This window comes from Telopea speciosissima, chromosome 6 (genome assembly GCF_018873765.1).
Source record: "Telopea speciosissima isolate NSW1024214 ecotype Mountain lineage chromosome 6, Tspe_v1, whole genome shotgun sequence".
Taxonomy (NCBI): domain Eukaryota; kingdom Viridiplantae; phylum Streptophyta; class Magnoliopsida; order Proteales; family Proteaceae; genus Telopea; species Telopea speciosissima.
The window spans coordinates 58,622,819-58,649,909 of NC_057921.1; the positions used below are offsets into that span (position 1 = coordinate 58,622,819).

Consider the following 27,091-nt stretch of genomic DNA (forward strand, 5'->3'; position numbering starts at 1 on the left):
CCAAAACCGTGGAGGAACAGACATGGCAAACAGCAGAGAGCAAGCCACCTCCATAAGATGGAGATTCTTGCATTCAACCACCCCATTCTGAGCCAGTGTGTCAACACAGCTGGTCTGGTGTATAATGCCATGATCACTAAGATATGATTGGACATCTCCCACCATGTATTCTCGCCCATTATCAGTGCGGAGAATTTTATTCTTTGCATCGAACAGAGTGTGCACCATCTTAGGGAAGGACTTAAAGCAGTGAGAAACTTCACTCTTTTAATGAATTAAGTAGATCCAAGTGATGCGACCAAAACAATCAATAAAAGTAACAAACCATCGGAAACCAGAAATAGACACACAATGGGCATGGCCCCACACATCAGAATGAATCACAACAAACGGAAATAAGCTTCTATTATCAGAAATGGGATCAGTATGTCTAGTCTGCTTTGCCAAAATGCAAACATCACAAACAAAACTATTTGAATTACTTCTCTTGAATAAAGCTGGAAAAAACTAAAATAAAGTTCCTAACGGGGTATGGCCCAACCGACGATGCCACTGGTGAAGATCGGATAGAGAAAGTGTAGAATCCTCAGGAAGAGAAGTAACATTTGATGCTGAAGGAGAGTCCTCAAGCAAATATAGACCACCATCCATCCTACCACAACCAATCGTATTGGATGTTGCGAGGTCCTAGAGAACACAGTGGCATGGAAAGAAAGTTACTTTACAATTTAAATCCCTAGTAAGACTACTAATAGATAACATGTTAGTAGAAAAATTAGGGACATGTAAAACAGATGAAAGGGAAATAGTAGGGGAACATTGAATGGACCCTTTTTGTGAAATGTAAGAGAGGGATCCATCGGCTACACGAACCCCACCGTTACCTGACAACGGAGAATAGTGGGAAAAAAGAGAAGGTGATCCAGTCATATGATCAGTGGCCCCGGAGTCAATTATCCAGGGGATGGAACAATGGCCACCAAAAGAAATACCTGAGGAAGAAGATGAGTCATGGGACTGAGGGAGAATAGTAGCAGAGGCAGCACTGGCACTAGGAAAGGGCCCTGAAGAAGATGTCTCAAGCTTGGTCATTAAATGACGGAGGTGATGAAGCTCATCAGAAGAGAGAGATGCATCACTGGATTATCATCAGTAGTAGTGTGATGGGCAACAGCACTAGTCGAACGACCCTAACGGCGACCACGAGAAGGAGGAGGCCAACCATGAGGTTTCCAACAACGATCCTTTGTATGGCGCTCCTTCCCACAATAGTTGCACTTCACAATCGGCTTCTCAGATGGTGAACCATCATTCCCACAGGCAGAAGTTCCCTAGGTAGGTATCCCACGGGAAGGAGTGCAAGGGATAGTGTATAATGCAGATCGCTCCATTGGTACAGAGTGCACCATTGCAGTACGACGACTATCCTTTGAGGCGACCAGGCCAGGGCATAGGTTTGCTCAAGAGTAGGAAAGGGATCAAGATTGAGAATGTGTGCCCTGATTTGATCAAATGCCATATTCAGGCCTGCCAAAAAATTGTAAACCCGGAGTTTATCTTCCCACTTGCGAAAGGCAACTGTATCAGTCTCAGAGGTAGCAGTGAATCTCCCATAATAGTCCAATGTTTACCAGAAACCACGGAGGGTATTGTAATATTTGGAGAGAGAGAGAGATCCTTCTGTTGTAAGTTGTGAATTTTTGTCCTTATTTCATAGCATTGTGCATCATTGCCTACTTGAGAATAGGTATTCTTGGCATTCCAGATGTCAGCAGCCGATACAAGAAGAAGAAATACCTGGGCAATTTTAGAGTCAATAGATCCAAGAAGATAGGACAAACACTCATCGGTCTCCCATTTAATCTGAGCAGGACCAGCAGCAGTAGGCTTCACAGAGGCTCCAGTAAGATGGCCAGAAAGACCACAGGAACTTACAACAAGAGAGCAGGATCTCGACCACATCAAGTAATTACCACCATCAAGTTTGACAGAATTTGAAGGGAATGAAGGAAAGTCACGTTCAAGTGACGGTGGGGCAAGTCCTTCCTGTCTAGTAGATGCAATCAACTCATCCGACATGGCTGGTGATTGCAAAAAAACTGGGAAACACTCACCACATCAAACTTTCAAGAGAAGTTTAGTTCATGGGAAAGAAGAAAAAATCCCTTGGTGGGAGAAAAGTTGGACAAGGCAAGGTGGGGAGAGGAGAGCTCCCGCGGTAAGAAGAGGAGGCGGAAGAGAGGTGGTTGGCGGTGGCGATGAGAAAACTGAGAGAGAGCGAGAGAGAGAGAGAGAAATTTGTTCAAAATCCTAACCTTCCCCTTCCCCTTAAAACCAATTTGTTCAAAGTGGGTGATCTCTTGTGACTCTTATACTTGATAGTCGCAGGCCTTCTTATGGGCTCCGTCTTCGTGGGTGGAGCATGGCCCATTATTGACGAAGGCCCAACATACCCGCTGTAATACCATATTAAGCTTCCATCTTAAAACCGAATGGTTCAAAATGGGGTGACCTCTTGTGGCTCCTATACTTTGTCATGCATGATTATATATTTATGATCAAATGTGCTATATTCAGATTCTATCATCCATGTTTCTTGCATCATGATATGACATTTTCTTCTCACAGGCTAGTTGAACTCACCCCTTGATATTTTACAGCTACAGAGCAAGTTCATGTGGAGTGTCACTGAACGGAGTGTGTTAAGAAGGCCAACGGAAAATACTTGATACTCCCTGAGTAGTCAATCACCGGTCCAGTGAGATAGTCGGAATACCCACAGCGGATGTGGGATTAGCTCAATACCCTATAAGCAAGTTTATATCACCATTCGCTCTTTAAAAGAAGGCAACAAAATGAAGTCATGTAAATTAATAATATATGATTGTGAAACTAACTAAAGGAAGAAGAGTTATCAACAAAATGGGCCGAAGAAAGAGAGGGAGGAGAGCAAAGTGTGGTTTTTTGATCGAAGAAAGGGAAGGGGAGCATGCATGAATGTCTGTAATGGGCAGTAATAGAAGAACCCAACCCATGCGGGAGTGGGCCGAGAGAAGACATTTGGGACACAATAGAGGTCCCCCAGTCCGACCGATGGCTTCATGTTGCCCGGTTTGTGATCTTCTGTCTACAAATAAAAACAAAGGGAATTGAGGAAGATAACAACAGTGGTCATAAGAGGTGGGGATGAAAGGAAATAAGAACGAGGGACAAGGGAGAAAAATTAAAAAAACCCCTCATTAAAATTTAAAATATTGTAGATGGGAACAAGGGAGAAGGGATAATGGAAGGAATTGAATAGCCAAAATAACCTTTATTGCTCAAAAACACCTGCCAACCAAAACATAGTCTTAAGAACCCTACCAGGCATATTTCAGACCATGCACAGAACATCAATACCACTGAGATGGGAGATGTTAGCATATCAAACTACATGTGCTGGAGCTGTTAGAGCTGTCCAACATCAGAGACGAGGTGATTAACTCACACACCCTCATGCAATGCATGTATACTATGCAATAGTGCTCAACCAATTCAAGTAATGCTAAAATATGCATGAATGAACTATGAAATGCAATACTAGCCTTATGCAGCCAAATCCTACTAAGAGAGATTTTGCAGCCAAGGCATACTTGTCATTGTGAGAAACTGTTGGACTATTGTGAGCTATCTCCATATACAACAGCTGTCATGCAAGGAGGGGCCAGGCTCACATGTTTTTTGTCCTCACTTTAACTTTTCAATTTTTCTTTCATTCTCTCTCTCTTTTTTTTTTTTTTTTTTTTTTTTAATTCTTCTCATTGCTCTTTCATGGTCATGCTTTTTGTCTTCTCTTTCGAAGCTCACATGCCATGCTTTTGTTGGTCTTTCAGTTTTCTTTCTTTTTCTCATTGCTCTTTGATGGTCATGTTTTCTGTCTTCTCTTTGGAAGCTCACATGCCATGCTTGTGGATTGCTGTGAGGCTCACATGCTTTTTGTCCTCAATCCCAGCTTGCAGTCTAGTTGAGCATACTTCAACATTCTATGATATCCACCAAGTTGCCAACAATGACAACAATGCCACTAGGCCAACACAAAGTGCAAGGGAAGGGGAGTACAATGTGTGTGTGAGAAGAGAGAGATAGAATAGAGAGTAGATAATGACTTACAGTGGCCGGAAAGACTTGATGGAGAGAAGCTCAGGTGCAAGTCCCAAGGATTGTGTGTGCTGGTGTTGAAGTCCAACGGTAAGAAATTATTTAGGCTAGGTTTTTTATGTTTTAGTGTAAAGGGTATTTTGGTCAAAGAAATTTCAGAGGTTAACACCGTTCAAAAATGGGTAACGATTGATATTATGGTAGTTAGTGGGTGTGCTTTAAAATATAGGCAAACGTCAGGGGTGGCGCTGATAATTTCCCTTAATTTAATGGGTCTCCTTTATAAGCCCAAAAGTTGGGATTTAAAGGGTACACGGGATTAAAATTGAATGGGTCCCATGTGCTATTAAGTAGCCAAGTTAGTTTAATCTAGGAGAGTCCTTTTAAGCTAAGTGTTTAAGTTAGTTTTGGAAGGTTAAGAGTCATTAGTGGAGTCAATTTAGGAGATTTTATTTCTATTTTTATAAATACCAATGCAAAAAACCCACTCCTACATGATTTGATTTTGGAATGAAATCTGGATTTTCTGTTGTAGAAAATTGAGTGGAATCTATCCTCTCCCTACCCCCACGATGTTCCCTCTCTCCTACGATCTCTCCTTCTCTTGTTTTTTCTCCCTAATATCCTCCCTCTCTCTTCTTACCGATAGCCTATTTTTCCCTTTCTTTGTTGCTGCTGTAGGCTTTGATATAGTACTTTTCCTTGCTGGTATTCTCTGTAACAGCAGATACATCTCTCCTTGATCTACATCAATTACTTGTGCTCACCACCAGTAGAACCTGCCATTCTTTCTGCATATTTGGTATCCGAGCCGAACCAGAGAAAGCTTTTCAGCATGGACGTTGACCCTTATGTTTACGATCTATTACATCTTTCTGCATTATTTGGTATCAGAGCCGAATCTGAAAAAGCTTTTCAGCATGGATGTTGACCCTTATATTTACCATCTATTACATATTTACATATACTCCAAGAAAATATGTGTGCCCAAAGAGTTAGGGTTTTAAGTATCGGTGCATATTGGGTTGTGTCGCCCAACACATATCAGTATTGGTGGATATCAATACGATACTTACCAAAACATTATTTATTTAAAAAAAAAAAAAGTATCAATTGATAGGAGTCGATACAGGTAAGATACACTTGATATTCCTCTTTTTAAACCGCAAAAAAGAAACTGTGAGTGAGATACGAAACCAAGAGCAGTCAAAGGGGCCTTGGAAGCTTGTTTTTCTGAGGGAGGGAAAATCATTTGACATAAAAAGACCCTAATCTTCACTATTTCAACAAGTTTTGGGGATTTACAATGCTCAAATCATGGATAGGAACAAACTTGGGTGAAAAAGAGGTAAAATTGCAGATATCTCTTTTTTGGTGCTCAAATCTCTCTTTTTTTTCTTCTTCTTTTTTTTTTCTTGTTATGCATCACTAGGTAAAAACAACTCAAATCCTTGCCTCAAGCTAATATATATTTACATATTACATAAAAGGTGTTTTATCCTTAAAAACTGTATTTTGTATGTATCATATCCATGGATTTCTTGACCATTTCCATGGGTATCTTTAGCTTATCTTGCGTCTCTCCACTATGATACAATACGTCTCATAAAATTACCCTTTCGATACGATATCCGATACTTACATCCTTTCTAAAGAGAGTATCAAAGACAAGCCTCTAAAGAATTCAATCAAAAAATTGGAGTTATACTTGAAGTTCTGTAACCACAAGTTGAGGGCAAGTTGATTGAGGAAGCCTTTGACGATGAAGACACTAAAGAGCAGGCCATGATCAGAATCAAAGGTAAATTGGTTGATAATCTGATTGAAGATTAAGAGCCCCTACGGAAGATTATGTTGAAGAAGAGTGAATCACAATTGATCACAATGGACTCTTTTGAGATCAAACATGTGAAAATTGTTCTTTCGCAACAAATCTTCAGTGTCGTCATTGATTTTTTTTTCGTGAGAATCAACGAATCGTCAAATCAAGGTGACTGATCGTGGATGCCGATCGAGTGGTGTTGATTTTCCCCAACTATAAAAATCAAGGACTAATTTTTTCCAACACAGGGAATTGATGCAGTTAAGGGTGTCCAATCAGGCCAATTAGGCCTTGGAATACATTACTGTGACACATGGTTGGGTTCTATGGGCCTTGGGCTTGTTCTTTTTTAGTTTAATAATTGGCTTCTTTAGTTGAAAAGTTGGGATTTAAGGGGTACACGGGATTAATTACATGGATCTGTTGCTGGTTTTCTCTGTAACAGCAGATAAATCTCTACTTGATCTGCATTAATCACTTGTGCTCACCACCAATAGAACATGCCATTCGTTCTGCATTATTCCTTCAAGGATCTTTTATGTTCAAACTTAGGATTGCTGCTGGATTACAGGTTAAGGTGAAAAGGGGGAGGGGGTGCAAACAAAATGCTTAAAGGTCACGATGATATGATTTTGGGATTTGAGTTGAAACGTTAAAGATTTCATCCAGATACTGAAGTTTCTGTACTTTCAATGACCTGTAACTTTGTTGCATCCTAGTGACAACTTCTAAGAGTTCTACTAAATCCATGGATTTTTTTTTTTGGTGTTGTGGGGGAAGGGGGGAGGGGGGAGGGGGGAGTAAATAATGGAAATGAGAATCAATGCATTATTTCATTTTATTATTTTCATATTGATTATATTTAAAACTGATTTTGTTAATTGCTCTGTATGCATAATTCACTGAATCAAAGAGAGTTACAGTATTTTATTTGTAATTTAGAGATGATGCATACATGCAGGTGGAATACTTGACAGGGTGGACAGCTACATTTTCACTGGTGCACTTTCATACTCTTTTGTCAAAACATTCCTACCACTTTATGGAGTTTGAATCTTAAAATCCCATCAATAACCACTCAAAAAAATAAGGAGAGGCAGGAGATTCCTTATTCTTCCATTTTGTAAAAATTGCTGGAACAGTAGGTACATGTGCAGAGTTGGGAACATGGGATCATGGTGCATTTATCATCTCAATAAAGAAAACTGGGTTTAGGGTTCTATCTTCACCAGATTAGGCAGTTTCTCAGTGAAATCACTGTTCAGGACAACTGGAGTCACCTCATTTGCATTATTCTTGCCTGTGAGATGATCAATACTTGGATACAGGGTGTCTCTTGCTATGAATCTGAGCAAAGTAATGAAATTTGTCAGCATGGACGGGTCTGTCTTGGATACAGTTGCTTCCGAGGGCAATATATATGGCAAGATTTCCTATTCTGTTAATGAAAGTAAAAATTTTAGTTATTCAATCTTACAGAATGCCACCTCAGTATATATATCATGTGTTTCTGCAGAAGACATTAAAAGCTTCAATTCTGTAATTGGCCATTTGGCAAGATGTGGCAAAGAAAAGATTCATTTTTTTTTGTTCTATATATTGATGGAATAATAGGGTCTTTAGATGGATGGTTTGTTGCAATTCTTTAACCTTAACTCTTCGTCTTGATCTTCTTTTTTTTGACATTTGGAAATTAAACGATTGCTTCCAGTTTACTAGAACCTATTTGACTTTTTCTTCTTTTTTTTTTGTGGGGGGAGGGGGGAGGAGGGGGAGATTTCCTTTTTAAACAAACTATAGGTTTTACCTTAAAATTGTGATTATATCCCATATTTTGAAATTCTTAATTTTGAACAGCACCTGTGTTTGTCACAGCTTCTTAAAGTGGTTTCCACCAATTCTATTTTGTCTTTTATTTTTAACAGAGAACTAATTTTGTTGTTGGTAAAAAACAGTTTCAGAAAAAAACAGAAACAGAAATAATCTCTCGTATGTGGGATGCCTTCTGGCAGTCTGGGCTTATCTGCCATGGGAGTTTAGATTTTTATGGCCATGTCCAAGTGATCATCTAGTTATGGGTCGATTCAGTCCAATCTGACATTGCCTTGTGTCAAAATAATGCCGATGGAGCAGTTGATTAGTGGCTACTGGCTATGTATCAGTCAGCGACTGATTCAGATAAGTTACAAAATGATCTCTGATATTTGGTTGTTATTTATTTAGATTTTCTCATTTATTAGTTATTAAAATACTTCTTTCCTTAGAGGGTAAGGAAAGATTTTACATAGCCTAAGGAAGCAATTTACATAGTAAAGAAAAAATTTAAGTCAAATGATTTTCAAAATCTCGAGCATCCTGTTCGACAAAATGAAAGGTCTATAGAAAATGTAGAGGAAATTCAAAGATGCCTTATTTGCATCTTGGTTACATTCCCCTATATGCATGAACTTAGAAGATATACAGTATCTACAAAAATTCCTTTAAGTTATTGATTAGAGTATTGCCTTCCATTGACTGATTGCTACAGGCACTTGTATATTGGTGGTGTTATATTTATACTAATGATACTTCTACTCATTATGAAGGCAGCAAACTGTTATTATTCGATTTGTTCTTTTAAAAAAAATTTATTTTGTTAATTAGAAGAAAATTATGGTGTAAATTAGGTTACCTTCTTTTTCGAAAATAACCTCTGTATACCATATTATAGTTTCAGTGACTGAATTACACACTGTTAGAAACTTTGAGGTAACTGTTGACTGATGAGAGATGGGAAATTACAGACCATACTGTGCAATACAAGACATTCATGTGCACAAAACTTGACTTCCATGTTGCATTATTATCCATACTTTCTCATATTGTATATTTCTGCCCATTTTTTTTTATGGAAGTGTACATTTTGGTCATTGAAATTATCATATTGAATATTGAATTCATTGTCCTCTTCTTTCCTTCCCCTCCCTCCCTCCCTCCCTCCCTCCCTTCCTTTTTCTCTGTTTTCACATGACATAAATGATAAATGCTGAATCTTCCAGAAGATTATTCGAATTATTTTTTAGGTTAACCAAAAGCAGAATTTTAATCTCTTCTCACAAGTTACAGCTATGAGGTGGGTTTCCATTTTAACTGTCAGGGCCATCAGGGGCCAAGATAGACCTGAACCTTAAATTAATGGGGTCCATCTTTTTTCTAAGATAACTATCTTTGTAATATTTTTCTTAGAAGGCTAATATTTTCTATGTTTATAAACCAAAGTTGCAACACAGAAGGGGGGCCTCACCAATAACCACATGATAAACTACTTGTCTTTTGTACTGACCCATTATTCAGCATCTCTCAAAAGCTTATTTGGAAAAAATGAAAATCGGCTGCCACTCTTTCTAATTGATTTTACTAAGCTTTATGACTTTTCAGAAGTTTCTACCTTTCAGTTGATATATTCTTTACTTTTTTTTTAATCTGGAAGATGTATCCCTTTTTCTTTCCTCCTGCATTTCCAATACTTTAGATCATGTTTGCCATGCTCTTTGAGTTCTTTAACCCTTTTCACACTCATTGAGACAAAGTGTTTTGCCATTAACAGACCAAAGTTATACACAGAATTGAAGGCTTCAAGACCCCATGAATAATCACTAAGCACACATGGTCACGTGAGTCTTCATCTCATACACACACACAGCTAATTAATAGTTTGCAATTACATCAGCTTTGAAGCTTAGAATTTAGTGGAATAATAAACCTGTAGGCTGCAATAGCAATAGATTTCAGAGATTCTATCTGCAATAAGCAAATCTCTGGGATAAAGGTAAGATATGTTCGGATTCTTCATTCTTATTGGATGAATTGTCATTACTCAATAATAATTGCAGACACGCTTTCATCATAAAGTATACATTAATTAAAAAAATTATTCAAAAAGCAGTAAAGAATGTTCTCAATTATAGAGTGTGGTTAGAATATCAAACCCATATCTTCTTTGGGTCATAAAATATAGTTAAATGGTTCCTTTTAGGCATTACTATGACTAGTGAAGTATAACACTTCACTATTTGGTAATACATGCGTTAGTCCATGTGATAGAGGACCCACATACACGTCAATGGTTAAATTAGTCCAAAGTAAGCAATGAAAGTTGCTCAAACACTGATTTAAAAGTTTAGTAAAATTATCAACATGCCATCAAATGAAGATGAATATATAATACAAAATGGCATCTTTTATAATTTTAACTACTTCCTCTAATCATTTTAAGCTGAAATTGTACCAATGAGATGTTTTCCGGGTCCTCTATGACATGGACTAACCCTCCCCCCACCCAAATGTATTGTCATGTGGTAAATAGTGAAACATTATACTTCACTAGGCATACTTACCGGGAAGAAAACCCTAATTTGGAAATACTGCATATTGGTTGCATATTTGCTAGTCTTAACACAATTTTGAACAACAACTATCCAAATCAGATATACATTTAGCCTCCTACTGCCTAGGGGGGAAAAAAAACAGATTCAATCAACTTGTATTTACTTGATTCGGTCCAACAAAGACCAGCTTACCAATGCATCTTTGATACCAACAGCTGCCTAGTGTAGTTGGTGATCTGTGCAGCGCTTCATGCCCATACTCACTAGGAGGTCTCGAGTTCGAGTCTCCTGGCTGGTACCTTCCCTCCCACCCACCCCTGAAAAAAAACAAAAACCAATGCATCTTTGATCAATGGATCAAATCCATTATCTTGGTTCAAAATTTATAATCATAAACTGGGAATGGCTAGATGGGTTCTTAGCTTATATGTCATTTAGTTAACTCAATTGATCTCTCATTTCCTCAAGCTAAGTTGCAAAGAAGTGTCAAACAATATGGTTGGAAGCATGTCAACGTAATCTACTCAACCATATGCATGCATCACTGATATGAGACAAGAGGGAGGGAGAGAGAGAAGAAAAAAAAAAAAAAAAGAGCTTTTCTCTGTCAATTATCCCATCAACTCTTCAAAGCAGTCATAGCTCATAACGTCACAAATGTATTATCATTACATGTCAACACTTTGTACCAATGGACTAGAAAGATAAGGCTTTCTCTTTCACTTATCCCAAAACCGAAAGAAGAAGATAATACAGAAAGGGGTCCCCAATTATTTTCTCAAGGCAACAACCACACAAGATATTATAGCTCCAAACAAAAGGATGCAATACCCTCAAACCACTCCACCTGGATTTGTCTCCTTTAGCTTCTAATTCTAACCTTCTTGTCTCTGAATATAAACATGAATAGGTGGTGATATAAACATTAATGGAAATTATGAGGACATTGACTTAGGAAAGGTAACCATTAAGAACAAACAAAAACCAGCCCAAGTTTGGATTTTTGTTTAAGAAAAGAACATTTAGCAAAGAAGAAGAAAAAAAATTGATTGAGACATGAATAGTACTGAATGTGGGGTTTGACCTTATGTGATTACGTGATAAACCTCAAAAGATGAGATACGAGAGGAATAAAAAGGGAAGAAAATCCTAATTGGAAAGCTACCCCAGTCTCTTAATCAGGTTACTGTGGAGCGAAACCTCCACTAAGTAACACATATGGTCCAAAGACGAAAAATGGGTACAACAACAACACAAACCAGAAGGACCCAAATGTGATTATAGGACCACCTGAGACACACACACACACACACACACAGACTTGAGCTTGAAGAGAGACTAGTAAGGTGGCTATTGGGCCTACCTTCAATGGCTTTTGACAAGCATGAGTGCTTACTTTTGTGTTTTGGTATAAAAGATAAAAATGTGAGGGAAGGAAGAATGCGTTGTTTTAACGCTCACTAATAAATACAGAAATGCAGAAAAACAACCAAAGGAAGGAAACTAAAAGAAAGGGTTGAGAGATATATGGTGGGCAAAGCATCTGTAAAAGAAAGTGAAGCAAAAGTTTGTGTGATGACAACCCCTAACTTTTCTTGCACACGCACACCCATGGAGTAGCTAGCCCCAACACCCCCCCCCCCCCCACTTCACCTTTCCTTTCCTTTTTTTCTTTTTCACTTTAGCCATTGCTGCTTTGTATCCTCACATGGTTTGTCTTTACTTTAGCCTTGGCTTGATCTTTATTTTATCTTTACTTGTTTAATTACCTTAATACAACAAAATTTACCTTAATACAACAAAATTTCCTGGTGATCATGGCTCTATGGGTCCAACCATGTCACTTGGAAGGTTGTAATCCTTGTGTTCTAAGTTCTAACTAGCCCAGTGATGTCTCGACATGTTAATGTTCCTCCAAACATGTTTTTATATTTGGGATTTGGATCCTCTGCAGCCGCCATCGTGTTGTGCTCAAGTGCTCAACTCACAAGCCACCACGTGGATTTTATGCCAATCCAATTGTCTAAGAGTTGCACCACATTCACCCTTATGTTATCTATAAGTTCTCCAGTTGATTAGTAAGGAAGTGGGGTCTTAAAGCCTTCCTAATCTGAGATAATTAAGAATTAATGGTACAAGTGGTGGCTTCAGCTAGTGCAAGTAGGCTTAACACTGTTGGCCCACTAAAGCCTGACATTCATGTTGGAAGAGGGGGAAAAGCTATCTAGGTCATGTCTCATAAGGGCATCAAATGTTGTCCTAACCGAATCCCTCTCCAAAGAGGCTTCTTGATAACAAAAGCACAGACCCAATTCCTTAATGGAAAGGTGTTTATCGTTATACTTTACATAGAAGGAGTGTTGATTTCAGAGCTTGAAAAGAAAAAGGGTAACTTTAGGTTTTCTATATCTAGAAGATGGTCAGGTGGCTCTGTATCTCTCTGTTTTGGAATCTCCTTTCCTACACTGAAGTGACTAAAGGTTGCAATGAGAGGCTCAACTAAGGACTGTAGTTGAGCTGTGTAAGAGTGATAAAGGGAACCATTTTTTGACCTTTCATGAGGATTGTATAGGGTGAGTCTGTTCACAGAGAGATCTGATAGAAACTTGGTTCACTGTTTCAACTTAAAAATCATGAAAACTAAGCTGGAAACTCAAAGAATCCACTTTTGACTCATCACTACTTGATTCTTGAGTCCTTGTAAATCCAAAATGCAAAGATCATACTACATCTATAAGTGGCAATTGGGCTGGTCCCTTCTCCCACTCTCAGCCAAATATATATTAAGGTCTCCAGCTTGGGCACTTGAAACTGATAAAATTGACAACCTCAGAGCTTTTAAAAGCCAAAAATGATTATTTTTTATCTTCTGTAGAGCCAACTTTGCAGAGTTTCCCAAGTTTTATCAAGAGAGTCTATTTTCAGTCAAAGTTGCAACTTTGATGCACTAAACCACTTGAGCCACAAGTGGAGCTTCTACATGTTAAGAAGAGTCCCATAATATAATAGAAAATGACCTCTCATTTGCCTTTCCAAACACATTTATGGATGAGAAAATATTCTCTTTGTTGATACACAATATACATGAACCAATTATAGCCTTTGTTCCTTGTGAATTGAAAGAAAACGTACCTCTCACTCTTTGATCTTTACCACACTATAAAGGGATTCATTTTGTTTTTTAAAAATCTGACAAGTGTATTTTCTTCCAAGAACCTTCAGGTTTCAATTTTATTACTTTTGAGCCTTTACAGTTCCTATGGATATGCATCTGATTTAGCTGGTGGGATTCTCCCAAACAGGAGAAAAAGAAAGATTAGTGATCAGTTTGGTCGTGATCGAGTGACATTTGCTTCTTTTGTTCAAAGTTACTTTTTACATGAATTTAAATGGTTAAAGGGAGAGAGAGAATTTCAAAGTTGATTTGAACTACAAAGGCCCTGTTTGGATGGTCAGACCTGAAACCACCGTTAGTTAAGATGGATGCTTAATTAATTTAAGATGAGATTTTGGCTTTAGTTTGCAAATTAGATGCAAACCACATAAGGTAACCAGTGTTTTAATCCACAGTGTCTGAATAGGTATCGATCTGTATCAGCCGGTATCGGTCCAGTAACGGTCAAATATTCCAAAAAATAAAATTTTTAAAAAAAAAGCACCTTTTTTACCGATACCAATGATACATATCAGTGTCATATCCGTATCGATCATCGATTGGCCAATATGGATGATCCAATACTGATTCCTAAAACTTTGATGGAAACTCTAATTAGGGATAAAAAGCTTGTAGTTGTCAGATTACAAGATTTCAACAACCACGGAGTGAAATTTGATCAAATTATCTTGCTCAATATTGACTGCACCTTCCTAGCTAGAGAGTTAATTACAATGGTAATTTCTCCAGTAGTATACTGGAAATTACATTCCAAGAAATAAAATGCTAAATGAAAAATATCTTTAATCGTAGTTGAGCATATGAGAATTATGAATGATCACCATCCCACCTGGCATAGAATAAAAAAAAGAGAAAATCCTTTTACAAATAAGACAAAAAATCATAATGAGACTAACATTTTGACTATCCAAAATTTCCCCCGAACCATTGGGTTCGAGGCTCAGCGTAACCAACCATGCTTACACAAAGCAAAACCCAGCTAATTATTCTGTTCAATGTATTTATACAAAAGTGAAATTGAGAAAATTTTCCTTCACCACTCAATGAACATTTGCACACACTATCTTAAGGTTCACAAATCTCTAAAGGATTTTAGTATGTTTCCCAAAATACTCTCTCGATACCTTTCCGTTCACATCTGAAACCTCATGTCCCATTCACGGTGGCTTAAGGAAAACTCCATGGTAAAAAATATATATACTTATAAGAGATGCTTTTTATCTAAAATCACGTTTGGAATCCCACATAGGATTCCATGGAAACCTTGAAGGAAAGGAACTCCAATAGTCTCCGTCCAATGTGACAATGTCCCCTTCCTAACTCTTCTACTTCAAGTTTGATCACTCCATGGCTGAGAGGGTTACATACAGAGATTGTTGGTGCAATGACATCATCACCAACAGGAGTACGGAAATTTTTATCTCCTATAGAGAGGTAGCCATCATAAGGTTGCAATGGAGCCCCAAAATTTGACAAAAAAGGAAAGAAGATTCTTATTTTTCATGTTGAAAAGCAGCAAGTTTCATCCTTCCATCTGTGTTTGAACCTTTTTCCTTGGGGTTTTTTTTATGAAAAACCTTTTTCCTTGGTTTGGTGGGAAACTTGGAACTGTTGTTACCATCTAGATGACCCAAGTACTCCAAGTCTACCAAGTTTTTAAGGGTCTACAACCTGAGACATCCAAATGATGAACCGTCTTAACCCGGTTCTGGCATGGCTGGTCCAGTCTAAACCTAGGTCTAATTCAGTTTTTGTTTGTTTCTTTCTCAACTTAACCCAGTTTCTCTTGGGGGTATGATGTCTTGTATTTTGTTGCTTGCATTTGTGGTCTGATTCTGAAAGGCTGCTAAGAGGCTTATAGGGTTATATGGGTATTTCGATAAGTTGGTAAGTTACGTGTATAGGGTTTTGTTATAAATTTATAGCAAAGGTTCTTTTTTCTGTAATCAATTTGAGAGAGGTGTGAGGACGAACAACTGTAACCCTATTCTTCATTAATAGTGAAGAAGCAGATCACATCTCACTGTAAAAATAGACAATCTTGTCGAACCACGTAAATCTGTATTGTATGATTGTCGATTATGATTTCCATTCATTTCCTACATTGTTTTAGGTTCTCATTTTTCTACAATTTCCGCTTAGCTATTCCAGACCAGGTCTAGGCTTGTGAAACCTGAACCACCCAAAAAGTAACTGTATATCAGTTGATCCAACAGTTAGGAACTTAGGATGAAATTGAGGATTTTTTATTCCAGTTTCTGTGAAGAGAGGGAGAGAGAGAGAGAGAGAGACAGAGAGAGAGAGCGAGAGAGAGAGAAAAGAAAAGCCATTGCATGGGTCACAAAGAACCTCACCTTTCAGGATATAGCCCTCGTAGCATTCCAGGTTTAGACATTAGAATCTCAGAATAAGATCATAATAAAACAAGGTATGGTGAAAGAAAAATCAAGTATTGCCAAGGAGGTAAGAGAAAGTCTTGAAAGAAAATATCTATTGAAAAGTACTGAAATAAAAGAAATGAGAATCAAATCGAATTGATTTTCTGAATAAGAAAGGAGAGAAAACAGAAATAATCCAAGTTGTCAGACTGAGTTATGATTCTAGTCTTCTGGTACAAGACCTGCCCTCCACATCATAGTTCATACTCATGGAAGTTAAAAGTGCACTCTGTAGCCTATCCCTCAAATACAAATCTGGAAAGTCATCAAGTGTAGTACTTCTTACATTTGCTTTTATAATCCATTTTGAGGTTTCAATGTAAATTTGTTAATTAGACAAAACTTGAATTGTGGTGGTAGTGGTTATGAGAACAATTAATTAGCTGCTTATCTGTGATTGTTTTCCATAATGGAACAAAACATGAATAAACATCTTAAAATAGGAAAGTTTAGGGATTCACTCCAATCCTCAACTGTTGATGTAGTCACACCCTTAGATTAAGCATCTTAAAAATAGGAAAGTTTAGGGATTCACTCTAAAAGATTCTTTGACCTTCCAGGGTAGGGTTCGCTAGCACTCTTTCTCTCTTTTCTCTTCGCATGAAAAGATCTCGCTGCCCTCTCCTGCGCCTGTTTGGTGCACTCCTCTATACTGCTAGCTCAAAGAACCCTTTCTCATAATTGTTTAGAAGAAAAAAAAAAAAAAAAAAAAAAAGGAAAATATACTAGAGAATATAAAAACATAAAAAATAATTAGGTGGTATACAGGGGGAACATATTGCCAAGTTAACAAAACATCCCAATTATATCTGCCATTTAGCCATTAAAATTGGCTCACAAGTAGACCCCATCATTTCCTATTTACCCCTGAAATTTGAATCCATTCCAACTTCTGTACATAGAGAAAAAGCAAGTTAAAAATAAGAGCCAAAATTATGGACCATCCAAAATATATAGATAAAAAATTGAATACGAGTTGGGCATATATAATTGAATTTTTTGACATAATTTGTCATGTGATTAATCCACGAGGAACATGACTTACCCATATGGTTAGAAACTACCACATTATCAGCCATGTGAGTAAAATAGTTGGGACGTGATTTTAAGCATGCAACCCGTCCATGTTGACTTATTTTTGCCAAAGAATTAAACTGTATTTGGTATGCATTCTTGAAATGTATTCTAGGTCAATTTCACATTCTCGGATGACAAAAATAGTTGTTTTTATCGTCCAAGAATGCATACCAAACACAGCCTTATTAGTCTCCATATTCTAGAATACTTAATTTGGAAGTGTTTGAGATATTTTATAACTCATTAGCTACCTTGAAAAATCAAGTTTAAATTCCTTGTGTTGTAGGTGTTTTAATATTTTTTGTATTTAAAATAGATATTTATTAATTATTATCAAAAAATAATTTAAATTAATCAATCAAAATTCAATATATAAACATAAAGAAAAATAAAATGAGGAAACTTGTTTTCTATCCCCTTTTTTTTTTTTTTTTTTGGTTGTTAAGGAAATTAAGTACGAACAATTAACGAACTAATTTAGTGATGACAACAGTTGTCTAGGATAGTTGGTGAGCTATGGTGCGCTTCATGCCCATGCTCACTAAGAGGTCTCGAGTTCAAGTCTCCTGGTTGTTACCTTCTCCCTTCTCCAATTTCAACCCCTCTCCCCCCTAAAGAAAAATATATATAAGTTCTCAATTTTAAAAAAAAATTCTCTTTTCAAAGGATGGAGCTAAGATCATCCAAGCTCTCTCCAACATTTCTCTTTTAAAACTACATAATTAAACTTCTTTATCTTGATGGACTTGGAAGCAGATTAAGGAACAAATTGAAAGAATTTCATAGTCACTTATCATTGTACTCCTCTTGCTTGCTAATTTTAAGTCAACAAAGTCAACAAAAGCATAAACTGAGAAAGGGTACCACACATGGATTGCCAATTTTGATTTGAAACAATATATAGTTAATTTGATGCTTAGTGGCTATCATATAATTATCGCATCCAATCATCTGTTACATTCATGGACAGAAGACTTGCTATCGATGAACTTTCAGAGGACTGATCACTGGCACTGGCACCACCACCACCACCACAACCGCCACCGGCGAGTCCAACTCCACCACCACCACCACCACCACCAGTATTAAGTGGCTGATTTAAAAAACATGGCGGGATGATATATCATAGATGTACGTGAAGAAGAGTATCCATCATCCATCCTGCAGCCTCCGTACATGTGGTCCAACATGATGGCGACTTAACATTTGGTGGGTACCCACCACTTACCACCACCGACCACCCACTTGGGTGTTACCTAGCGATTACGTTGAGTCGTTGAGATAAGGAGCTTAAGAGACTTGGGGGGAGGGGGAAGGGGGAAGTGCATCTCTTGTCATTTTCTTCTCCCACTGCCCAAAAACGATAAGCAACAGCAGACCACTGACCACCCTACAGACCATAAGTCTAACAGAAGTAGGACCCAACCTGATCTCCAAGATATCCACCACGTGTAAGTCAGTCAGTCACTCTCCAATTTGATTTGATGGTTTAATAAGACAAAATCTATAATCCATTTATGATTTATGTGTCTACCTCTCTCTCTCTTCAAATTTTTTTTAAAAAACTAATATTTTATTTTATTTTCTATCCATTTTTTTGCTAATTAAACATAGTTTTACTGTGATCAGGATGGTGTAGGACAAGGATTGGAAATCAGGGTAGCATTTGGTATGCATTCTTGGAATGCACTAAGTCAATTTCACATTCTAAAATGATAAAAATAATTGATTTTTTATCACCCGAGAATCATTTCAAGACTGCATAGCAAACACAGTTTAGGAGAGTTTTTATTATCAATTAGGCTATGTTTGGATACCAATAAAGGAAAAAATATATATAATACGATAAAAATCATAATAATAAAATGATTGATTTATGTATCTATCTCTCTCTTCAAATTCAAGGAAAATGCCCCGACCCCTTAGAAAAGACCCATTACACTCTCTTGCATGCATCCCCATTGGTCCAATCACCCGCATGCAAATAAGTGGGTGACATGTACATCCCTTGCCCTATCATTTAAGAGCATGATTTTAAAATCAATCGGTGAAAGCATCAGTCCCAAGAACCCTAGAATCCATCATTTGATCTGCAAACTCGTCGATTTGAGGGAATCTTGATGTGAATATTCCAATCACAGAAATCGGGTTGGTCCCAACTGATTCTAATATGAACCAGTTGACTCACCGATCCAATTCCCAATTCTTGAAACCATGTTTAAGAGCCATTAATCTCAACTCTCATGAATGAGACCTTCTCAAGCTCTCAATCAGGTAGGATCTAAAGAATGTGTAATTGGGAGGAGGAAATTTTTGGTGGTGGTTAAAATGTTACTTTCTCATTTAATTTAATTTGGCTAGGCCAAATGGCCAGTGATTATAAGATGCTGACCTACCCTTTCCACCTTTTAAATACATTACACATCCATAGACCATAATATAAGTTTGATTAACAACTAGCATCACACTAGGCCTAGCCAATCATGATCATCAAAGAGATGGTTGGTGACCACCAGTCACATTGGTGAGATACCTACATGAGATCATCAGGTGGGTGAAAATTCAAAAGGCCATGTCATGATGACAAACTCAAGATGTGGGCCCAAAAAAATAGATCAATTTGATGGGTTGGACCACTTGGGCACCCACCCAACCCATTAAGATTGGGCACTCTTCTCTTGGATATATATCTAAGGACTTTTACACTAAAAATCAAACCCAGTCCCAACCAGTCAAGTGAGCCGGCCAGTTTTATTAAAAGAAAACCCTGTCACCATCTCATCTCTATTACAGCATGACTCATCCTGTCACCATTTTTATTTTTTAGGGCTCAAAATGATTGGAAGTTGGAACAAGCTTGGAAACCTCGGCTTATAGAGACTTTAATTTCATAAATGAATATTAAATATTACTAATCAAATATAAAAGGTTATAATCTTAATCCCACCATTATCAAGGTGGTTGTTTAAATTCTTTAAAGAAAAAAAACGAAAGAAAGAAAGAACAAATTAAGATATGATATATAAATGGCCTTTGTCCATACCCCTCATGTTCTCATGCAATTTTAATATAGCCCTAAAATGTCATACATGTATACAAAGCTGGTAATAGACTTCAATTCTCTCACTCAACTTAGCCTCTAACATGGTTTGAAGGTCTTCTATATCTAATATTTATTTTTTGCTTCCACAATAAACTATCAAAACATAGATAAGCTTACCAATAAAATGATGGAAAAAAAGAGTTTAAACTAATCTTAGGGGAGGACCTATGGAACATGAGCCATGTGGTTTGATTGAGAGAGGTATAAAAAATTATCCAACACAATAGCAAATTCAATGTATAATAGTACTCAACTGATAGCATGCAACAAATAATTAATGTTCTCTACACATATAATGCATATATATGTATTGGATTACAATATACTCCAAAAGTCCCCAACCAAATTGATTAATTAACTAAAACCTACATAAACAACTAAGCATGTTACGCGTAATTCATCGTACTTGTCAGGGAGGAGTGTAACCCAGCATCCACTTGTTGAGAGCCCTACAAAGTACAAACCTCCACATGTCAAAAAAAAAAACCACATAATCCAGATAGTTTAAAGCCTTAAACATTAGTTTCTATCACCAATTTCCTACAAAAGTACAAATGTCATCTGGGTATATGCGCATATAGATCTGAAGTCTTAACTAAATCCTCCCCTAAGTTGTTTTTTCCTACATTGTTAGTGGGATTTCTTGATGTCTTGGGTCGAAGAACACATAATTACAGTGAACAATGAAGGAAAGAGATCACAAAGATGCTCAGTGTATTGAAACAGAGACACAACAGACATCCCCTCTCTGGTTTTACGCAAGGATAGATGATATTAGAGAGACTGTTCTCTGCATCAACCTAGAGAAGAAAACTCTGTAGATAACAAATTACTGGAAGTAAACAAGAGAGGATTGATGGATGTCCTTCAAGCAAGCACAAGATCCAAATAAAATTCCTCTAGAACACAAGGATCCATATCCAACTAGAATTTTGTATCGGATATACCTGGAGGGATGCCATCATTCTGGGCAATATAGAATGCTAACTAACACAAGGGGCATCTGAACTCAGCTCCATGGTCTACAACCTAAAATATGAAAAGCCTCATAGGTATGACATAGGTATGTATTGTGATCAGATAAAGTATGACATAGGTATACTGGTGCCAACACCCAGTCACCAAAACTACAAAATTTAGGGGAAATAACGAGATAGGGTAGAAGAAAATTGGAGAATCTAATCAGCTAAGGCCTAAGGAGTATGCATCCTTGTATTGCTTGAGGAAACAACCAATACCATCACAATTGAAAAACAATGTCTAGCCACAAAGCACTATACTTTTTTGCTGGAACTTAACTATAATTCTAGAAAATGCACCATATAAGGCCACAAAATAGAGTTAAAAGTTATCAAGACTGGACAAGGATCAACATATGAAATATGACCCAAGAACAAAAGTTTTTTTTTCTTTTCTTCCCACTTTTTCACATTTTAGGACGATCTCTTCAACTCTCAGTTGAAGTAAACCTTTTGCCAATAAGAGGCAGGGAAGGGGGTTGGATGACTACAATTGCCCTTGGAACAGATCAAACCTTGTGTCTTCTGTTGGAGCTTGGTTCCCCAGGCAAGATAGATAAGAATGTTTGGGTTAGGGGAGGATCAGAGGTGATCAGTAATAGGGTGATATCCAAGTGCAACAAACACAACCAAAAAATTAAATCTTTATATTAAAATGACAAGTGGTATCAAGTAAACTACATGACTCAGACTACAGTAGACAAGGTTAGAAGGAAGAAAAAAAAACATTGCAGCATTCATAAGAATTATGCACAGCATCACCCACAAGCAACTAAATTTGAGGGGGGTTAAATTCTTCCTTTTCTGTTTTTGCCTTGTTATCAAGTGTACAACAAACCACCACCACCACCACCTTAACCAGAAGCAAAGTGTTGCTTCCTAACATTAACATTAGAACACCTTAGCTTTAATACTCTTGTCCAAAATAGTCTTAAAGGGACTGGAAAAAAAGGAAAAGAACTTTACTAGACCTTACAATTTCTCAAATGTTTTGTTTTTCAGAAATAATCTGTCTAAACCACATAGATAATTGGCAGAGGAGAATAACAGGCAAGAAAAATGCACAAGGCAGCCGTCACAAATTGCCACCACCATAGTGTCAAGGTTTATTAAGATCAAAGAGCAGAGTAAGTTATATGGCACCTTCGTCGGGGGCGTAATTGGGTAAAAGCCAACCACCTTCCTGCCTGTAACAAATTCTCCCTCCTCAGCACCTCCAAGCAGATGCTGAGACGAGCTCCCGTCGCTGCCAGCAGAGCACAAGCGCCGCCTGGCGCTTCTCGACGTGGAATCCTCTAACTTGATGCCTCTTAACCAGGCACTCAGCCTGGGTCTCAGTGAAATTGCTGAATGTGAACGGGTTGAACCCAGCTTGAGCAACGAGAGACCTCCAAGGTGGCAATTTGTCCGGAGCACGCTGCCGTCCCAGTATAATGCCCTCAATCCTTGGCTGGAATAGGAACTTCTCAATCTTGTGCACAGCATCTGAGTTAACGTTTACTGCATCTAATGAGTCCAGCAGGAATGAATACGAATGAAGTGCACTGAGGAAGTGCTGTGAGAAAGGAAGGTCGCTGCGATCACACGCACGATCCACGGATACCACAATTTTGGGGGAGAGCTGTTTAACAAACCGGAGGAGTGAGGGCATAGAGGATGGATGATTGGGAGATGACCCAACGGGGAGGTTAACTGCAACTGCCTCACTATCTGAAACATGGAGGAGGCCAAGCGACCAGGAAGCTGGGTCAATGGAATCAAGGCTTACGATGTCAAGCTCAAATGCAATCCCAAGGTCGTTAGCAAAGTGGGTCAAGTTGTCTCTTGTAAGACCAAGCTCAAGTGGATCATGAGAGGACGGAGAGGCAAAGGCAGTAATCTTCAAGGAAGGGACACCTCTAATCCTCACTGCAAGTTCCTGCATGAAGGATGCCCATTGCCCGCCAAGTCCAATATCAAAATCTATAATGTGGATTCGATCATACCCATCAAGTACTTCAAGGAGGGCCTGATTGCAGGTGAAATTGGCAAATTGCAGGAGTGGAGATATCTCCGAGAAGGCCTTGTAGGCACCGATCTTGAGAACAACATCAAAAGGTGTGGAATTCCTCTGTGGAGGAGATGAGCCTGTGTTGTTAGTAAGGAGGAGCAGTTGCAGGGCCTCCTTGAAGTAGAAAGCAGCCCTTTGGAGGGGCTTCCCTACTGGGGAGAGCTGCTGATTGAGCCGCGCCAATATCCCTCGCGCGTGTACTAAATTCCCGGTCTCAACCAGCTCGGCGGCCTTGACGAGCTGGTCGACCAACGTCTGCTGCTGTTGCTGCTGGTAAGCCACTTCGTCACCTGCGCCCATCACCTTGGGCTTCGGTGCCATTGTTTCCCTCTGTTGAAGATGATGAGGAAGCAATTGCAGCTGATGTGGGAAGGCCTGTGGTTGCTGCTGTTGCCTCCGCATGAAAACCTCTTGACCCGAGTCAGTGAACGGAACCTTGGGGATCTGAGAGGTCGGATCAACCGCGGCAGCATGGTGGCGCTTTGAATGGGGAGAAAGGAAGTGCTGCCCTTGCTGCGAGAAAGATAATGGCACGAAGAAAGCCGGGTTCTGAGGATGATGGACTTGTGACTGGTTTATTAGCAATTGTGGATTGAAAAGCTGTGGCTTTTCATCAGAAGGCTCAAGATGTGGTTGCTGCTGCTGATAAAAAACGCCCGGAGGTAAAGATAGAGGGAGATTCAGAGGGTGGTTGTTAGGGGAAGAAGAGAAAATGGAGTTGGGAGGGTTGCTACTGCTGTTGGGAACAAAACAAGGCATTTTGTAATTAGGAGGAGAAGCTGTGTTGGGGACTAAGCCAATCCTTCCACTGTGGTTGTTGTTGGTGGTGTTGGTGGTGGTGGTGGCGGTTGTAGTGGCGTTGCTATTGACAGGAAACCCAGAACCAGGAATAGATAGAGAAGGATTGATGGTACCCATCACATTACCACTACCACTGGCCGAAGCACCCACACCTCCTCCACTGAGCTCAAAACTGAAACCCTGATCAACGATCCCGAAACCAGCATTGGCTTCGAACTCCGAACCACCTCCACTTTGCAACAACTGCTTCAAACCCGAAGATGGGTCTTCGACATCGCCCATGATCCATCGCAGGAGCGACTGTTCTTGGCCAGGCGAAGCTGCTGATTCTGATAACATGCTCTCCCAATCCTCCATTCCAAGGCCACATTTTTCTGCACCAGTACCACCACCGCTAACAATCTCTAACGCAGTCGGAATCGGTTGAAGCTCCGAAGCCCATTCGTCCTTGCGTGCAACACCACCACCAACGCCAGGCGGCTCAGCTACTGCAGCCGAGCTGTCCTCCTGCTGCTGGGTAGACGGCCATTTCTGTGGGCGGTTATCGGAAACCGCCGCCACGCCGGCAGTGTCGGTTGAGCCGCCTCCTCCGCCCAATGAAGAAGACAGGGTTGACGTCGATGTTGGTGGGCTGGGACTCCTCCTTGTATCCAGTACAGATGTTGGTTCGCTGCCCAAGCAGCTACCCTCCTTCCACTTGCTCCCTGACACCGAAGAAATCGAAGAAGAGAAGTCTGAAATATCTGCAACTTCTAACACCCCCTTCCCCCGCAAACTAAAGGGCATTCCCCACATCTAAAACTCAGTAAAGCCAGGACAACAGCTCTTCAAAAAAAAACAAACACCAAAGAAAATCCAAATTATTTGAACAGAAGGATGACAATGAAAAAACGGCAGAAATAGAGAACTTTAATAAGAAGAGTTCTCAGATACAAGAGAACTACAGAAAAGAGGTCGTCGTCCTCCAACAGAATGTCTCAGCCATTAATAGGAAATCTGAACTCCCTTCTTCAATCAGACCTCAACCCCAAAACCACTCTTCAGATGTAATGCACCTCAAGAGACCCATTCCACCAGAGACCCTTAACTGCCAATTTTCCACCATGTTCTCCTACTTTTCAACCTCTTTCTACCTTCGACTCCTCAAACCCATTTCCGCTCTCTTCTTCTCTCTCTCTCTCTCTCCCCCAAGTCTCACCCTCTCTAAGTGTTCTCCTCACCTCTGTTCTCTTCTTTCGTTTCCCTCTTGTGTCGTAGCAGTACTCTGTCGCTTCTCTGTTCTGTCATGGATGCGTGCAACATAAAAAAGGTAATAAAGTGTGCCCCCTCCCTCACTCTCTCTCTAGAAAATTTTCTCTCTTTTTAAATTTTTCATTCTTCTAAAAAAAAACAAAATTTGTGTGGTTTGTTTTGAGACGCATTCTCTCTCTCTCTCTCTCTCTCTCTCTGACCCCTGCGTTTTCTGTCACCGGTCTCAAGACTCTCAAGCCACCATAGTCCTTAGAGAGCGTCATAGCTTTTTCCTTTTATTTAAATATAAATAAATCGGGTCACTTTCTTACATAGTTTCAGAACCCAATAAATCCCGGCTGTTAATAAATAAAATAACGTCGAAAAGAGAAAAAGGTGTACTGCCCGAAATATCGTTGTTAATGTGTAATTCCATATGTACCCTTATCGATTCCCCTTTGCTTTAATCTTGGATTGAATTGGACTATTCATGGGGATGTATTCGTAAATTTAGTTTATACGGCCCACTTTTTTTGGGCTTGGATTTCGAAACTAAATCTGATGATATGAGATTATTGGGGCGAGTGTTGAGACTTGAGAATATCCGATATCGTGATCCGCGCTACAACGAGGAATTTATGAGATGGAGATGTGTGGCTGTGATTTGATCCAGGGTGGGGTTTATCTGTGTTGCTTTTGGATGTAACTGTTATGCTATGCCCCAAGACCAGGTTTGGGGGGGTCTTTTCTCGACCAATGGCGGCGAGGTTTCGGTTTTTCGACTACCCGTCCCTTTCTTTCTCCTAGTGACAGGGATGGGATAGTGAGCAGGGGTTCTTTTGTCATTTCATGGATTTTGGGTTTTATTTTATTTATTTATTTTTGGATTAAAAAAGGTTTTTTCTAGCAATAACTATGCCTGGTGAAACATAAAGCTTCATTATTTACCACTTCACAACACATGTTTAGTCCATGTGATAAACATACATCTCAATGATCAAATTTATATTCAAACTCTTATTCAAAGTTTTAGTAAAATTATCAAAATATCATCAAATGAAAATAGACATAAAATGGCATCTTTTATAGTTATAGTTACACCTTCTAGTCATTTTAAGCTGAAATTGTACCAATAAGATGGTTGTCTGTTACTCTGTCACATAGAGTCATGGACTAGTGACAAGGAAAACAGTGAAACGTTACACTTCACTAGACATAGTGACAAGAAAAAAAATCTTTAAAAAAATGAATCAAATCACCCTCATTTAGTTTATGACTTGAGTTGAGTTTTGGGGTCAAAGATATTAGGGCATCATGACCATTTAGAACCTCCATGTCAAGTGGCAATAAAGGATGCTAATCTTTTAGGTTAAGGCTTGATGTGGTATGATTTCTATTTCTATTTCAAGGGTGATTTCTATTTTAGAAATTGTTTGATTTGATAATTGCACCTTATTTCCACGAAATATAAATCAAGTGGAATAAAAATTCTGAAATAGCTAAGGAGTTGTTTCAGAATTTCTATTTCATTTTATTTCACTATTGCTCTTCAATGAGCTCATGGTTAATTTTATGGGCAAAGTAGTATTTTCATGTTTAAAATAAAATATCATCCTTCTTCTTCTCCTAATGGCCTCACCACCATTGCCACCACCACCTCACTACCACCACCTCTATCACCACCACTACCACCCTTCCCAACAAAATATAGAGAATCTATTCTAAAAAATTGAATTATCAAATGGATTTTTTTATTCTTGAAATATTTATATTAATACAACCAAACCAAGTTCAATTTTTTGACCAAAGTCTATTTGTTGACTATCATGAAATCAATTTGAATTGAGATAGAAATCATACCAAATTTGACTT

The 27,091-nt window shown here is 38.6% G+C and overlaps 2 protein-coding genes across 5 annotated transcripts in view; one reads left to right on the forward strand and one right to left on the reverse strand.

The window, feature by feature from the left end:
- LOC122665146 (phosphatidate cytidylyltransferase 4, chloroplastic-like) overlaps window positions 1-7,556 on the forward strand; it is a 35,182-nt gene extending 27,626 nt beyond the window's left edge. For all 3 annotated transcript variants that reach the window (XR_006333442.1, XM_043861221.1, XM_043861220.1), the window contains exon 7: window positions 6,921-7,556. Coding sequence is in view for 2 of the 3 variants with exons in the window: in XM_043861221.1 (XP_043717156.1) it covers window positions 6,921-7,012 (92 nt within the window). In the remaining variant the exon portion in view is untranslated. The remainder of the gene's footprint in view (window positions 1-6,920) is intronic.
- Window positions 7,557-20,285: 12,729 nt separating this feature from the next.
- On the reverse strand, window positions 20,286-24,925 carry LOC122664355 (scarecrow-like protein 6). 2 transcript variants are annotated; one of them, XM_043860131.1, is made up of 2 exons: window positions 22,287-24,925; window positions 20,286-20,574 (listed from the first exon to the last, which is right to left on the reverse strand). In XM_043860131.1, exon 1 carries the CDS (start codon window positions 24,782-24,784, stop codon window positions 22,346-22,348), a length of 2,439 nt encoding a protein of 812 aa, XP_043716066.1. In that variant the 5' UTR covers window positions 24,785-24,925; the 3' UTR covers window positions 20,286-20,574; window positions 22,287-22,345. The 2 variants fall into 2 exon arrangements, with proteins under 2 accessions (XP_043716066.1, XP_043716067.1); XM_043860132.1 differs by having other exon boundaries at window positions 20,286-20,568; window positions 22,282-24,925.
- Window positions 24,926-27,091: the final 2,166 nt, after the last annotated feature.